General features: G+C 44.7%; 2 protein-coding genes across 4 annotated transcripts in view; one reads left to right on the top strand and one right to left on the bottom strand.

The window, feature by feature from the left end:
* Positions 1-4675, bottom strand: part of HIF1AN (hypoxia inducible factor 1 subunit alpha inhibitor) — a 19217-nt gene extending 14542 nt beyond the window's left edge. The window contains exons 1-2 of one of the 2 annotated variants that reach the window (XM_009245709.4): positions 3176-4675; positions 2709-2959 (exon numbers count right to left, since the gene is read on the bottom strand). In XM_009245709.4, the coding sequence (XP_009243984.1) occupies positions 2709-2959; positions 3176-3412 (488 nt within the window). In that variant the 5' untranslated portion in view covers positions 3413-4675. The remainder of the gene's footprint in view (positions 1-2708; positions 2960-3175) is intronic. The other variant, XM_002821069.6, reaches the window with a different exon arrangement.
* Positions 3525-15497, top strand: NDUFB8 (NADH:ubiquinone oxidoreductase subunit B8). 2 transcript variants are annotated; one of them, XM_054521703.2, is made up of 6 exons: positions 3525-4650; positions 8931-9575; positions 9840-9966; positions 12273-12372; positions 12791-12946; positions 15308-15497. In XM_054521703.2, the coding sequence occupies exons 2-6, from the start codon at positions 9491-9493 to the stop codon at positions 15398-15400; spliced, it is 561 nt and encodes a 186-aa protein (XP_054377678.2). In that variant the 5' UTR covers positions 3525-4650; positions 8931-9490; the 3' UTR covers positions 15401-15497.

Below are 15497 nucleotides of genomic sequence, written 5' to 3'. Positions count from 1 at the left end.
TAAGTTACTTAAGAGATATGAAAACCCAGACACACTTGAACAAGCCCACAAGAGACATTTAATAAGTGTGCAAACCTAAAAAAGAGACAGAAGCATCTCTGTCCTGGTCCTGAGATCATTATTTCAAAAGGCTCAAAGAGGCCAGGGGCGGTGTCTCACGCCTGTAATCCCAGCACTTAGAGAGGCCAAGGGAGGTGGACTGCCTAAGCTCAGGAGTTCGAGACCAGCCTGGGCAACATGGCAAAACCTTATGTATTTAAATAAATAAATTGTTTATGAAAAATACACAAAATTAGCTGGGCATGGTGGTGGCAGCACATGCCTGTGGTCCCTGCTACTTGACAGGCTGACGTGGGAGGATCGCTTGAGCCTGGGAGGCGAACGTTGCAGTAAGCTGAGATCATGCCACTGCACTCCAGCCTGGGTGACAGAGCAAGACCCTGTCTCAAAAAAAAAAAAAAAAAAAAAAAAGAAAGGTTCAAAGGCATCTCATCTCACTGCCCAGAATCACGTTTAAGGCAATGTTAATCAGAAATCTTTTTTTTTTTTTTTGAGACGGAGTCTCACTGTCACTCAGGCTGGAGTGCAGTAGTGCAATCTCAGCTCACTGCAACCTCTGCCTCCTGAGTTCAAGCAAGTCTCCTGCCTCAGTCTCCCAAGTAGCTGAGACTACAGGCACGTGCCACCATGCCCAGCTAATTTTTGTATTTTTAGTACAGACGGGGTTTCACCATGTTAGCCACGCTGGTCTCGAACTCCTGACCTCAGGTGATCTGCCTCCCAAAGTGCTGAGATTACAGGTGTGAGCTACCACGCCCAGCCTTAATAGGAAATCTTGATGAGTTGGAAACACTACCTTTGTAGGAACATGAAATCCTCAAGACTCAATGCAACTCTCCCCAAAGATAATAATTATATATTCACCCAAAAAATATGCAAGTAACTTTGAAAGAGTCAGTGATACTCCCCAAATATGAATCCAAACAATATTATGATTACACCAGAATGGTAAATGCTCAAAATAGCTCAGAGGATCCTAATACATTTCACCCCATAGTCACAACAACCTGTCCAATCAGGTTGAAGTGAAGTTGACTGGTGAAGCTGGTCGGTGCTAAAGTCAGCTGATAGGGCAAAACTTCCAAACAATTGAAGATTTTCCTTGAAAACTCTTTAATCACCCATAAAGTACAGATTACACTCATTCTTACGCAAAATGCTCTCACTATGGGACACAAGAAACTTCAAGCAACTGAAGAACCACAAGATTCACATATCTTATGCTTATTCTTGGGTATATGTTCATTCAATGGAATTACACACTCCAACAGCATCATTTAAATCAATCTTTCTCTCAATGCTGGGTGTGTGTATATGGAAGTGTGCGCACACACACAGTGTTAAATTTTAGAAAATTAATGCATGAGATAACTGAACCAATATATTAAGACATCATGGACAGATCGACCACAGTTCATATCTTGGAAACTCTTCTGGTCAAAAATCCCATCATTATGACAACTGCTAAGTGTTAAGAAGAAGAAAAAAAGATATTTCAAATCCATTCACTTAGCCAGACTGCTGATAAGGAGTCAGGAACAGGAGTGAGTGAAGCAAGAGACTAGAGAGAAACCCAGGGTTGGACACCAAATGTGAGAGGGTCATTCACCGTGAAGTAGTGAGTGAAAGCAATTCCCCAGAGGCAGTGTTATAGTGTGGGACTGAATACTGTCTGGGACCTACATAAGAGGCTGTCCTCATAAGCAGGAATAAAAGCAGAGAGGAAGAATCACTCTCTTGTGTGTCCTGTGTTGCTGTTGTGATAGGAAAAACAAATTTAATCTGATCTTCCCTAAGCTAGAGAATCCTGACCTTCTTTATTGCAGAATCACAACAAACTATACAACTTTTCATGTTGAACTATCCTCAGTCATCACAATACTTAAGGACAATAGCTACAAACAGGCATTTTCAGAGCTAAATCCAGTGACAAACATTTTTGTTTGGCCCCCTGCAACTTATTTTCTTTAAATCTGATTTAGTTGCTCACATTTAAAGTCAAAAGATTTTAAATAAAAATCCTGATTTTGAACTTCTCTTGAAAATCGGAATATCTCGCAACCCTAGAACTGCACTCCAAAACTGAAGCAAGCAGAGTCAAGTAATGACTTCTCACCATGGTTTTTTGTTTTAGTTTTTAATTTTGTAGAGACTAGCTCTCACCACGTTTCCCAGGCTGGTCTTGAACTCCTGGGCTCAAGCAATCCTCCCGCCTCGGCCTCCCAAAGTGCTGGGATTACAGGCATGAGCCACCCCACCCGGCCTTGGCTTCTCACTTTGAACAGGGCTTATGCCTTCAGCTTCATCACTGATTTCACATAGACGATATTATTCCTTCCATTCACCTGCCTGACCCGTCTAGGCAACTAACTCTTTATGAGGAAGAAGATGGGAACCCAGAGATTCATAGCTCAAGTTTAATCATTCCCTCATCCCTCAAGCTACAGAACTAGCTTGCTGTAGCACCAAGAACCACTAAGAACTCAAACCCCTTAAAGGCTGGAAGACCAGACTACTCCTTCAACAGGAATCTAGAGATGGGAGAGGCCAATCTCTAATTGACCCAATTCTGCCACACCTTCAAACAAGTATAGGAAAGAAAAATGAGTGCCCTAAATCCAACAGAAAATTAAGATTTGGGAATTTACCTCTCTTCCCCTCCTCGCTGCTGTATATCCTGCAGTTTCTCAACAAACTCATGAAATTTCATTTCTTCCCTGTTGGACCTCGGCTTAAAGTTCTGGAAATTGGCCATCTTCTTCTCATCATAGTACAAGAACTTGTGGGTGCTGGCACTGTACACAGAGAAGTCTCCATTGCCAATATTCTCTTGCAGGTATTCAAGGTCCCATTTCAGGGCAGGATACACAAGATTTGTGTCGGTCAGCACCACAGGCTCCTAAATGAAAACAACAGGTGAAAAACACCAAATGAAGTAATGCCAAGGAGCCGGTGGGTTGGCCTCCATGATCCCAACTACTTCTCGACTTCAGAATAATTTCTCCCGTTAATCAGCACGAACCCCTCAAGTTCCGTATCTCCTCGCCTTTCTCTCCATCTTCCCATAGGCCCCAGTCTAGAGCCCTGCCAGTCTCCCATCTCTTTCACCATTCACCTCTGACCTCTCAACCGGGTACCTTCCTCCTCTCCCTTCAGACGCGGCCCCGCCCCCCACCTCATTCTCCATAAGCTCCTCCGCCCGGGGGTCGCTCTGACTCAGACGCGGAATGGGCCTAGTCGGAAAGCTATAACTGCGCAACTGGGATTCATCCCAGGCGGGGCCGAGGGCTCCAGCCTCCTCCCGGGGCTCTCCAGAGCCAGAGGCCACAGCCTCCGCCGCCGTCGCCGCCATCTCCGCCGCCAGGGACGGCCCCCACCGGAACCGGAAGCTCCGCCTATTCCGGACCAAAAAAAAGAACTCCCCCACACACAACGGAAACCATAGAGATGAGCTGCGAGAGAGAGCGGTCCAGAGACATAAAGAAAGCGGAGCCGAGGCCTGAGGGTGCGCCTCCTAATGGTAACATGCAGCTCTACATCCTAGGCTCCACTGTTGACTAGACACTAGTCCCACGGAATAGGGATGACCTGGTAGAGCAAAACACAAAAAAATGTTGCCCCATGTGCCCAAGTCTACACAAGAGTCAAAGAAGGAAGCAAGTATTAAACTTTACACTCATGAATGGGGAGAAAAGCAAACTCTTGACCCACCTAAAGAAGACAGAAGGAAAAGCAGTGATCACATTGGTAGATGTAGAGCAAAGGCTGACTGAAGGCTTAGGCAAAAGATATACAGCAAGTTGAATTCTTTCAAAATCAAGGACAGTTTTCTTTTATTTAGCATCATTTGATTTTTCTGCCTATATCACCATCTCTCCTACTTGAATATATGTTTGCCGTGAAACGAATGTTATTAGTGGCCAACCGTGGACATCTCACATTTTCAAACAATCTATACTGATTATAAAAGGCCATATTAATTACTTCTATTGCTTACTTGGACAGTTCTTATGGCTGGCTGTGAGAGGCCCAATTCTAAGATGTATCCCAAGATTTGTACCCTACGGTGTACACATCCTGTATACATTTCTCCCCTTAAAAGAAAACACGACTGTGAATATGATAGAGCATCACTCCTGGAATTAGGTTAGCTTATATGACAAGGATGTAATTAAAGTCCCTAATCAATTAACTTTAAGGCAGTCAAAAAGGAGGTGATTTATCCTGGTGGGCTTCATCTTATCACTCTAGCCCTTTAAATCAGGGCTAGAGGTCAGAGACAGAATCTAAGAGATTTGAAGCCACAGCACAGCTGTCCTGTTCACCTTGAAGGAGCAAACTGCCATATGGCAGGAAATGGCAGGTGGACTGTAGGAGCTGAGAAAGGCTCCTGGGTGACAGCCAACAAGAAAGTGGGCACCTTAATCCTACAAATGCATGTAACTGAATTCTGGCAACAACTACCGAACTTGGGAAAGGACACACACGGAGCCTCAGATGAGATCGCTAACCCAGCCAACACCTTGATTTCAGCCTGATAAGACCCTGAGCTGAGGACTCAGCCAACTAGTACCTGGACTCATGGAATATGTGAGAAAATAAATTGGTGTTTTGGGCTGCTAAATTTATAGTAATTTGTTATGCACTAATAGAAATGAATGCACTGGCTTAACTATGTAATTATGCTACATAGTAACCATGCTACACCAAACCGATAATAGGGCTACCTCTGTGGAAGTGTTTGAGGCTGCAGGTGGCAATCAAGGCTTTCATTTTATCTGCAGTGTTTGAATTTTTTTTTTTTTTTGAGCTAGGGTCTCACTCTGTCACCCAGGCTGGAGTGCAGTGGTGCAATCTTGGTTCACTGCAACCTCTGCCTCTCCAGCTCAAGCAATCCTCCTACCATAGCCTCCCAAGTAGCTGGGACTAAAGGCGCATGCCACCATGCCGGACTAATTTTTTTTTTTTCTGTAGAGACAGGGTTTTGCCATGTTGCCCAGGCTGAATGTTTGAATTTTTACAAGAATGTATTAATTCATAACCTTGGGAATTAAAAATAAGTTAGGCCAGGCATGGTGGCACATGCCTGTAATCCCAGGACTTTTCGAGGCTGAGGCAAGAGGATCACTTGAGCCTGGGTGTTCCAGATCAGCCTGGGCAACATAGCAAGACCTCATCTCTACAAAAAATTTTAAAAATTAGCTCGGTGCGTTGATGCATGCCTGTAGTCCCAGCTACTAGGGATGCTGAGGTAGGAGGATTGTTTGAGCCTGGGAGGTGGAGGCTGCAGTGAGCAATGATCATGCCACTGCACTCCAGCCTGGATGACAGAGCAAGACCCTGTCTTACTAAAAATAAAGAAATAAATTAAGATCAAGAAGAGTAAAAGAACTAAAATCAGTAATGAAACAGGGATATTACTATTGAATTTACCCCCCCAAAAAAGCATATAAGGACATACTGTAAACAATTGTATGTCAAAAAATTAGAGAACCTAGATGAAATGGACAGATTCCTAGAAAGGCACAAGCTGTAATAGCTGATTCAAGAAGAAATAGAAAATCTGAATAGACCTGTAACAAGAGATTGAATTAGGAATCAAAAACATCCCACAAAGAAAAGCCCAGAAACTGGGCATGGTGGCTTACATCTGTAATCCCAACACTTTAGGAGGCAGAGGCAAGCAAATCACTTGAGCCCAGAAGGTCGTGACCAGACTGGGCAACATGGAGAAACCCCGTCTCTACCAAATCTCCCCAGCCAAAAAACAAAAAAAAAACAAAAATTAGCAGGCATGGTGGCACACCTGTAGTTCCAGCTATTCGGGAAGCTGAAGTGGGAGGATCACTTGAGCCCGGAATGTGGAGGTTGCAGTCAACTGAGATTGCACCACTGCACTCCAGCCTTTTGAGACAGAGCTAGGCCTTGTCTCAAAAGAAAAGAAAAGGCTGGGCACAGTGGCTCATGCCTGTAATCTCAGAACTTCGGGAGGCCGAGGTGGGGGGGACCACCTGAGGTCAGGAGTTCGAGACTAGCCTGGCCAACATGGTAAAACCCTCATCGCTATCAAAAATACAAAAATTAGCCAGGCATGGTGGTGCGTGCCTGTAGTCCCAGCTACTTGGGAGGCTGAGGCAGGAGAATCGCTTGAACTCCAGAGGCGGAGGTTGCAGTGAGCTGAGATCATGCCACTGCACTCCAGCCTGGGCAACAGAGCAAGATTCTGTCTCAAAAAAAAAAAAAAAAAGAAAAGAAAAAGAAAAAAAAGCTCAAGACCAGATAGATTCACTGATGAATCCTACCAAACATTTTTTAAAAAATTAACACTGGTCTGGGTGCGGTGGCTTATGCCTGTAATCCCAGCACTTTGGGAGCCCAAGGCGGGTGAATCACGAGGCCAGGAGATTGAGACCATCCTGGCTAAAATGGTAAAACCCTGTCTCTACTAAAAATACAAAAAAATTAGCCGGGCATGGTGGCGGGTACCTGTAGTCCCAGCTACTCAGGAGGCTGAAGCAGGAGAATGGCGTGAACCTGGGAGGCGGAGCTTGCAGTAAGCCGAGATCGCACCACTGCACTCCAACCTGGGCAACAGAGGGAGACTCCGTCTCAAAAAAAAAAAGAAAGAAAGAAAACTATAGACCAATATTTCTTATGAATATAGATGCAAAAATCCTAACAGAATACTAGCAAACTCAGTCTAACACCATGTAAAAGAATTATATACTACGACCAAGTGGGATTTATTCCAGGAATGCAAGGTCAGTTCAACATCTGAAAATGATCAATATAACACACCATGTAGTAATCAATATTTTATTGATTAATCATTTATAATCAACATAATACACTATATTAGTAAAAGAAAAAACCCTACATGATCATCTCAATAGACACAGAAAAAGCTTTTGACAAACTCCAACACCCTTTCATAATAAACACAGGGTTCCAAATGATACTGTAAGAAAGTAAAAAAACCTACAGAGTCAGAGAAAATATTTACGAATTGTGTATCTGATCAGGGAATTGTATCTAGAATACATAAAGAATCCTTACAACTCAACAATAAAAAGACAAACCAATTTAAAAATTAACAAAGGGTTTTAACAGACATTCCTCCAAAGAAGGTATACCATGGCCAATAAGCACATGGAAAGATGCTCAGCATTATTAGTCATCAGGGTACTGCAAATGAAAACTGCAACGAAGTACCATTCACAGGCACTTGCATGGTGATACTAAAAAGAGACAATAACAAGTGTTGATAAAGATGTGGAGAAACTGGAACCCTCTCACACACTACTAGTGGGGATGTAACATGTCACAGCTGCTTTGAAAAACAATTTGGCAGTTCTTCAAAAGTTAAACCATAGAGTTATCCTATGACCCAGCAATTCTACTCCTAGGCATATAACCAAAAGAATAGAAAATGTACATCAAGACAAAAACTTATACAAGAATGTTCATAGCAGCATTATTCACAATAGCCAAACAAGCAGAAACAACTCAAATGTCCATTAACTGATAAATGTATAAATAAAATGTTGTACTGTACATTCATATAATGGAATATTATACAGCCCAAAAAGGAATGAAGTACTGATATGTGCTACAACACAGACAAACTTTGAAAACATTATCCTAAGTGAAAGAAAATGGACACAAAAGGCCACATATTGCATGATCCATTTATGCAAACTGTCTGAATAGGCAAATCCATAGAAACAGAAAGTAAATTAGTGGTTGCCAGTGGGTAGAAGTAGGGGCAACGTGCTAATGTGTATGGGTTTTTTCAGAAGCAATAAAAATGTTTTAGATAGTGACGATGATTGCACAACTTTGTAAACGTACTAAAAATAACTATTGTACACTTTAAAAGGTTTTTTGTTTTTGTTTTTGTTTGTTTTTTGTTTTTGAGACAGTCTCACCCTGTCACCCAGGCTGGAGTGCAGTGGCGTGCTCTCGGCTCATTGCAACCTCTGTCTCCTGTGTTCAAGTGATTCTCCTGCCTCAGCCTCCCAAGTAGCTGGGATTACAAGTGTACACCACCATGCCCAGCTATTTTTTATTTTTAGTAGAGATGGGTTTTTGCTGTGTTGGCCAGGCTGGTCTTGAACTCCTGACCTCAATTGATCTTCCCACCTTGGCCTCCCAAAGTGTTGGGATTACAGGCGTGAGCCACTGCACCCGGCCTAAAAGGGTGAATTTATGGTATGTGAATAATATCTTAATAAAAATAAATAAATTAGATCAACTGTTTCTTGACCTAAATTGGATCAGGGTTTGCTATTGGTTGAATGCAGATGCTGTCCAATTATTCTGAACATCAACTAGTGATGCTCATTTACAAGACAGCAAGTTGCTGTGTAGTCCTTCCCAAAATTTATATATTAAATAGTATATATCCATATTTGTTTACTTTTTATAACTTAAAAAAAAAAGAGACGAAGTCTCACTATGTCACCCAGGCTGGTCTCAAACTCCTGGTCTCAAGCCATTCTCCAACCTAGGCCTCCCAAAGCGTTGGGATTACAGGTGTGAGCCACAGCTCCCAGCTTATATGCATTTTTATTGCTCGGATATATACTTGAGAATGTTTATAGTAATAGGTTCTGCTCCAAAACAGTAGTCACCTGAAAAGTCACTGGAAATACGTGCATATTTATAATGTGTAAGTTATTCAAATCCCAAGTGAAAACATTCATATGCAAACATAATAATGTCTCCAATTCTTCTGTTGAGTTAGAGTTTTTTCATCATGGGCCGGTTTGTAATTTGTTTTATCCAAGTCCTACCAACTCCGAGGCTTTAAGCTGTCTCTGGAGAGCTGCCTCTGGTGATAGGTTTAATTTTACATTTGTTGGGTTGAGGTGACTGAGACATGCAGATGGAAACACGGACTGAAACTAAGGAGCCAATTCAAGGCCGATTTGTGTGTTGCACTGGCGTCTAAGTGAAGATCAACCCATTTGGAGAACAGAACAAGCAAGACCAACAGGTGAATTTGAAGAATGATCATGTTTGGGGATGGATGGAAGTGCCCGTGAAGGAGAGGAAAACAAACAGCCGGAGAAGAGAGTAAGACAGGCTCATTTCACTAGTACAGCTCCTGGGGGAGGTGCTTAAGCTGTCTACCTGAGTTGCTCAGGTTCCGAGTTCCCATCATCCCTGGATGGGTCTAAGTCAGCTCAGGGAGAAAAAGGACACAACATTCTGAAATGTCAGAGACCTGCCTGGTTTTCTCTTCTTCCCGCTTATCCCTCCCAGCCTCTATCCAACCCTTGGCTTCCCAACTCCGTATTTAAACCCCGCCCCTGTTGAACCCTTCGGCTTTTCTTCACTCCCGGCTTCCTCCGTCACGTTTGGCCCGGCTCAGCCGCCGTGACAGGCCTTTGCGCATGTGCAGAAGGGAAACGTGAAGAAGGTGAAGATGGCGGTGGCCAGGACCGGGGTCCTGGGAGTCCAGTGGCTGCAAAGGGCATCCTGGAACGTGATGCCGCTGGGCGCACGGACAGGTCCGCGAGAACGGGCGAGACCTCAGTGTGGGAAGGGAGTACCTGAAATTTGGTGTATCGGGAGGGAGGATCGTGGATGCCGCGGCGGCAGCCTCCGGGTAGGGAGTGGAGGTGGCGTTGATATATCCAGAAAATGGGGTGGAGGGTCGCGCTGATCCTGCGAAGTCCCGGGCTCGGACCTCTGCAGCCCCTGCGACTTGAAGCCTTCGGAGCGGCTGGAGAGCGGGCTCGCTTCTGACCTGTTTGTTCTCTTCTGCGTTCTAGCCTCCCACATGACCAAGGACATGTTCCCGGGGCCCTATCCTAGGACCCCAGAAGAACGGGCTGCCGCCGCCAAGAAGTATAATATGCGTGTGGAAGACTACGAACCTTACCCGGATGATGGCATGGGGTGAGACAGAGAGGGTCTGCTCGCACCCAAGTAGTGATGGGAGAAGACCGGCTGGGTTGGGTGGCTTGACTGTGACCTTTTCTCCCGAACCTTCTCGTGACCCCTCGGAGTCAATGGAGTGGGTGCTTTTCTCTGTGGAGGGAGGTGGGAGGGGGTGGGTGAGCAGCTGCAGCTGAGAGGACTTCAATTTTCTCCTTGGCTCAGGCTGTTTCCTCAAATGAGGAAGCCCAGGTTTTAATGGCTCCCTCGAGGACCCCCGAATAGCAGGAGCCTTCCTTGGCTCTATCCAGAGCGTCGAGTTTCATTTAGGTTGAGCATCTGCTGTGCTCAGGTGCTGTCGTCCAGGCATGTGACCAGGCTGGAGCTGGACTCCTGTCATGAGAATCTTATTTGTAAACGGAGTACTCTATATTTATGTGTATGTCTCTTTAAAAAAAAAATTTTTTTTCTGTTAGTGCTGTGAAAATCGTAGCAACTATTAAGCAGATTAAACAGCCAGCCCCCTTACTTACTCCAGTTGATGTTATCCTATCCCTTCCACACTCTTCCGTATCCACACCCACATAACATCCCAATGGTTAATTATCTGAAGTGATTATCATTGCCTTTATTTCCTGTCCTAACGTCACTCTTTCAATCTTGGTTTCAGCAACTTCTATTCTTCTTGTTATACACACATTTTCTGTAGCATATGTCTAGTTGTCATCATTTCCTGTTTTTTCTTTGTTGTGGACAAGAGCAGCCTTGTTCGAAGCCAGTGTCAGATGAACCTGGATTTGTTGGGGAAAACCCAGCTTAGCAAGAGGTCCCATGAGGTGTTTGAGACGTGGAGATGAATGCCAACTGGGTGGTCAAGAACACAGTTATTATGAGAAGAGTGCTTTTCTAATCTGTTCCCTTTTTGTTTTTATTCCAATTAGCTGGATGACTTTGGATTCAGACTCTAAACTTTAATTTTTCATTTTCTATCTAATGAGGGAATCAGAGTACAGTCATATGTCACTTAACAACAGGGATACATTCTGAGAAATGTGTTGTTAGGCGATCTCCTCATTGTATGAACATCAGAGAGTGTACTTACAGAAACCTAGATGGTACAGCCTGCTACACACCTCGGCTTTATGGTATGGCCTATTGCTCTGAGGCCACAAACCTGTACAGCATGTTGCTGTACTTAATACTTTGGGAAATTGTAACACAATGGTATTTGTGTATCTAAACATAGAAAAGGTACATAAAAATATGCTATAAAAGATAAAAAATGGGCCAGGCACAGTGGCTCACGCCTGTAATCCCAGCACTTTGGGAGGCCAAGGCAGGCGGATCACGAGGTCAGGAGGTCAAGACCAGCCTGGCTAACATGGCGAAACCCTGTCTCTACTAAAAATACAAAAATTAGCTGGGCGTGGTGGCAGGTACCTGTAATCCCAGCTACTTGGGAGGCTGAGGCAGGAGAATTGCTTGAACCCGGGAGGCGGAGGTTGCAGTGAGCTGAGACTGTGCCATTGCACTCCAGCCTGGGCAACAAGAGCAAGACTCTGTCTCAAAAAAGAGAAAAAGATAAAAAATGGTACATATGTATAGGGCAGCTTTATTATAAACTTATGGGACCCCCTTCGTGTATGTGGTCCGTCATTGACCGAAATGGTATGTGGCACATGACTGTAATTGATTGCTAAATTCCCTTTCATCTCTAATATCACATAATTGTGTGACTTTTTTTCTTTTTATTGAAAGAAGTTTGGGGAAGCTGGGGTTTTTTGTTTTGTTTTGTTTTTTCAGACAGTTTCACTCTTGTTGCCTAGGCTGGAGTGCAATGGTGCGATCTGGGCTCACTGCAACCTCCACTTCTTGGGTTCAAGTGATTCTCCTGCCTCAGCCTCCTGAGTAGCTGAGATTACAGGCACCTGCCACCACACCCAGCTAATTTTTGTATTTTTAGTAAAGATGGGGTTTCGCCATGTTGACCAGTCTGGTCTTGAATTCCTGACCTTAGGTGATCTACCCACCTCGGCCTCCCAAAGTGCTGGGATTACAGGCATGAGCCACCACACCTGGCCCAGGGAAGGCTTATATACATTAAAATATTTCAAACTTTGTCATGAACTTTTAAACACAATTTGGACTTCTATGGTTAATTCTGTGCTTAGTGACTAGAACTTGAGCTCTTTCCTTGAGGTTTAGTTCCTTTGTCCTTAGGTGAGGCAGTTATCTCTGTCACTTGGTTTCTCATCTATAAGATGAGGAGACTCTGAATTGTCTGAGGCTGCTCACAGCCCCTTCCAGAAGTTCTTGCTGTCTTTCAGGTATGGCGACTACCCGAAGCTCCCTGACCGCTCACAGCATGAGAGGGATCCATGGTATAGCTGGGACCAGCCGGACCTGAGGTTGAACTGGGGTGAACCAGTAAGAGAACCACATCTCATTTGACCTTCCTTCTCCCTTTGTCTTCTTGGCGATTCTTTAGCTCAGATGGCACTTCTTTGACCAAGTAACACTAAGCTTTTCTGCTCAAGGAAGCAAGGTCCAGTGATGTGAGATCTGAGATTGCATGTGGCACACTGAATGGGACGTCTGGGAATCATGAAACTCTACTGTGAAAGTTGTGCACTTCCATGATTGAGCTGTCCCTATTCAGCAGAACCTAGACAGAGGCCAGCATCTAATCCTGTAGGGCAGCGTGCCTCAGACCTGGTTCTCAGCATATTGCCCCAGGGCAGTAGAATGCTTCTGTCTAGCCTTGTATCAGACTCTAATCACTAGGGACTTGCCTGCATTTTGCAGGAAGAGTAGTATATGACAGCTATTTGTCTTTCTGCCTCAGATGCACTGGCACCTAGACATGTTCAACAGGAACCGTGTGGATACATCCCCCATACCTGTTTCTTGGAATGTCATGTGTATGCAGCTCTTCGGTTTCCTGGCTTTCATGATATTCATGTGCTGGGTGGGGGAGGTGTACCCCGTCTACCAGCCTGTGGTGAGTATCTGAGAAGTGCTCCCTTAGGCACGCTTGCTTAGCCCCATTTCCTGAGGGAGTGAAGTCTCTGGGGTAGGAATCCAATCAATACCAGGCTTGGCTTCCTGGAGTCTTAGGAGATAGAAAGATAGGAGGGCCTTGACCCATTGGCCTGCCACAAGTACCAGAGCACTTCTCCACCCTTACTTCTTGGACCAGTCTGGGTGAGTAGGTACACTTGAAGACTAGATGAGCAATGAGTGTGTGGAAACCAACTAGTCACCAGAGTTGCCATTTGGGGATTATATTTATTAACAATATTTCATTAAGTGATCTTTCACAGTAGAGTTAAGGAATCTTGAGCGAAAATCTTATCCTTTGTTGGACATGTGAAGGGCACTTCCTGTAGTATATTGGAAGCAATTAAGTGTCTACTACAGGCATAGACTTACATTTTGGAGAATGTAAAGGACATAGAAAATGAATTCTCTAGCTTTAAGGAAGTTTAGTTAAGAAAATTTAGATAAGTTACATGAGCAACATTTGAACAGATATATGGGAATTCTGTATAATTTATGTGTATATATGTGTATAGTGAATGTATGTGCTTAGTGGTATGAGTTACTGTCAAGGAGAAGGGCTACCTAGATGCACACACACACGCACGCACGCACGCACGCACGCACACGCTTTGGGTGGTGGGAAGTTGGAGAAAACATTTGGGGCAAGAGAAAACAATGAAGGCGGCCAGGCATGGTGGCTTGCGCCTGTAATCCCAGCACATTGGGAGGCTGAGGTGGGCAGATTGCTTGCGCTCAGGAGTTCAAGACCAGCCTGGGCAACATGGTGAAACCCCGTCTCTACAAAGTATACAAAAAAATTAGCCGGGCATGGTGGTGTGTGCTTGTAATCCCAGCTACTTGGGAGGCTGGGGCACAGGAATCCTTTGAACTCGGGAGGCAGAGGTTGCAGTGAGCTGAAATCACACTACTGCCCCCAAGCCTGGGCAACAGAGCAAGACTCTGTCTCGAAAAAAAAAAAAAAAAGAAAAGAAAACAATGAAGGAAAAGGAGGGTGAGTTAGGTAGAGTAGAATAGATGTATAGAATAGTTCCTAAATAACCAGCTGCATTGGTTTCCTGGAGACTTGCTAAAAATCCAGATTCCCAGGCCCCACTTCTTGGTGCTCCTAATTCAGTAGCATCACAGTAGGGTTCTAGAAGCGGTATTTTTAACAAGCTCCCAGGTAATTCTGATGTGCACCTAGATTTGGAAATCACTGTGTTAAAAAATATTGTGAGGTAAGTTGGTCAGTTAGGTTGGGCAGCTTTTATTTCATTGCTAAGGGATTTGGACTTCATGGTGTGATAAAGCATTAATTGAACAAATATTTATGGAGCCTCTACTATGTACCAGATGCAGACTGTGCTAGCGGTTGGGGATACAGTGATGACTTGGTCTGCCTCTAGGTGGCAGGGAGCCATTTTGGGTTTTCGAACAGAAAAGTGACATAATGAATGCTGAGTTCTTAGGAAGATTAATCCAGGAGTAGTCTCCAGGATGTACTGGAAGGAGAGAAACTGAAAGCAGGGAGGCTGCTGTGTTTGCAGTTGGCTGCCCAGTGCTACCTCTGCAGAGACAATCAATGTCCTGAAGGTAGCTGGTATGTCTGTGTGCACTGACACGAGCCTTCCTACCAAGCCCCAGGGGCTCCATGCTGGAGAATGCACGTAGGGCTAGGGTGAGCACTAACTTCACTTCAGGAGAGCAAGAAACAGTGTGGCTCTTCCATTTTTCAGTTCTGTAAGCACATCACCCTTTTCTCCTCCCCTTGAGCTGTGTTCTCTGACAGCTGTTTGTTGGTAAAGCCAGCAGCCCCTAAAGCACGTCCCAGCCTTGTCTCCTCTGTGCTTTCCCCCACCACTGCTCCTGCACGCCTCATTTGCTGGGCCACTTTAGTGGTGGAACCATTAGAGGCTGAGTGACTTAAAGGAGATTGAGTCTGTCTCGACCCCGAGAGAGAGTGGGATGGATGGATGCATTGTCTCATTTAGAAAGCGTTGCCTCTGACTCTGACACACTCTCTCTATTTCTTTACCTCCCTCCCTGTCTTCCTCCCTTCCCCTCCTTTCCCTAACCCCCTTCCCTCCCCCTTTCTCCTTCTCTGTCACAGTGTGGGCACCACTTCTCTTACAATTTAGGCTTTCTCTCTGCCTTGGGCTGAGTGAGGAAGATGAGTGCTGTTCCTGCCTTCCTAGCCCAGCTGGGTCTGACCAGAGGCTACTGTGTACCCATTTACCATGTGTGATTGTTAACTCAGAGTGGGGTGTAGCCAGGAATTGACTGAATGTATGTTCTTGCTGACCTGTGTTTTTTTCCGTAGGGCCCAAAGCAGTATCCTTACAATAATCTGTACCTGGAACGAGGTGGTGATCCCTCCAAAGAACCAGAGCGGGTGGTCCACTATGAGATCTGAGGAGGCTTCGTGGGCTTTTGCGTCCTCTAACTAGGACTCCCTCATTCCTAGAAATTTAACCTTAATGAAATCCCTAATAAAACTCAGTGCTGTGTTA

Source organism: Pongo abelii, chromosome 8 (genome assembly GCF_028885655.2).
Source record: "Pongo abelii isolate AG06213 chromosome 8, NHGRI_mPonAbe1-v2.0_pri, whole genome shotgun sequence".
Classification (NCBI taxonomy): domain Eukaryota; kingdom Metazoa; phylum Chordata; class Mammalia; order Primates; family Hominidae; genus Pongo; species Pongo abelii.
This window is presented reverse-complemented; position numbering and strand designations above follow the sequence as displayed.

Bases quoted from the DNA above. Each gene is read 5' to 3' on its own strand.
- NDUFB8 (XM_054521703.2), top strand. From the start codon at position 9,491: ATGGCGGTGGCCAGGACCGGGGTCCTGGGAGTCCAGTGGCTGCAAAGG. The intron at 9,967-12,272 runs GTGAGACAGAGA...GCTGTCTTTCAG, and splicing joins TACCCGGATGATGGCATGGG to GTATGGCGACTACCCGAAGC. The intron at 12,947-15,307 runs GTGAGTATCTGA...TTTTTTCCGTAG, and splicing joins ACCCCGTCTACCAGCCTGTG to GGCCCAAAGCAGTATCCTTA.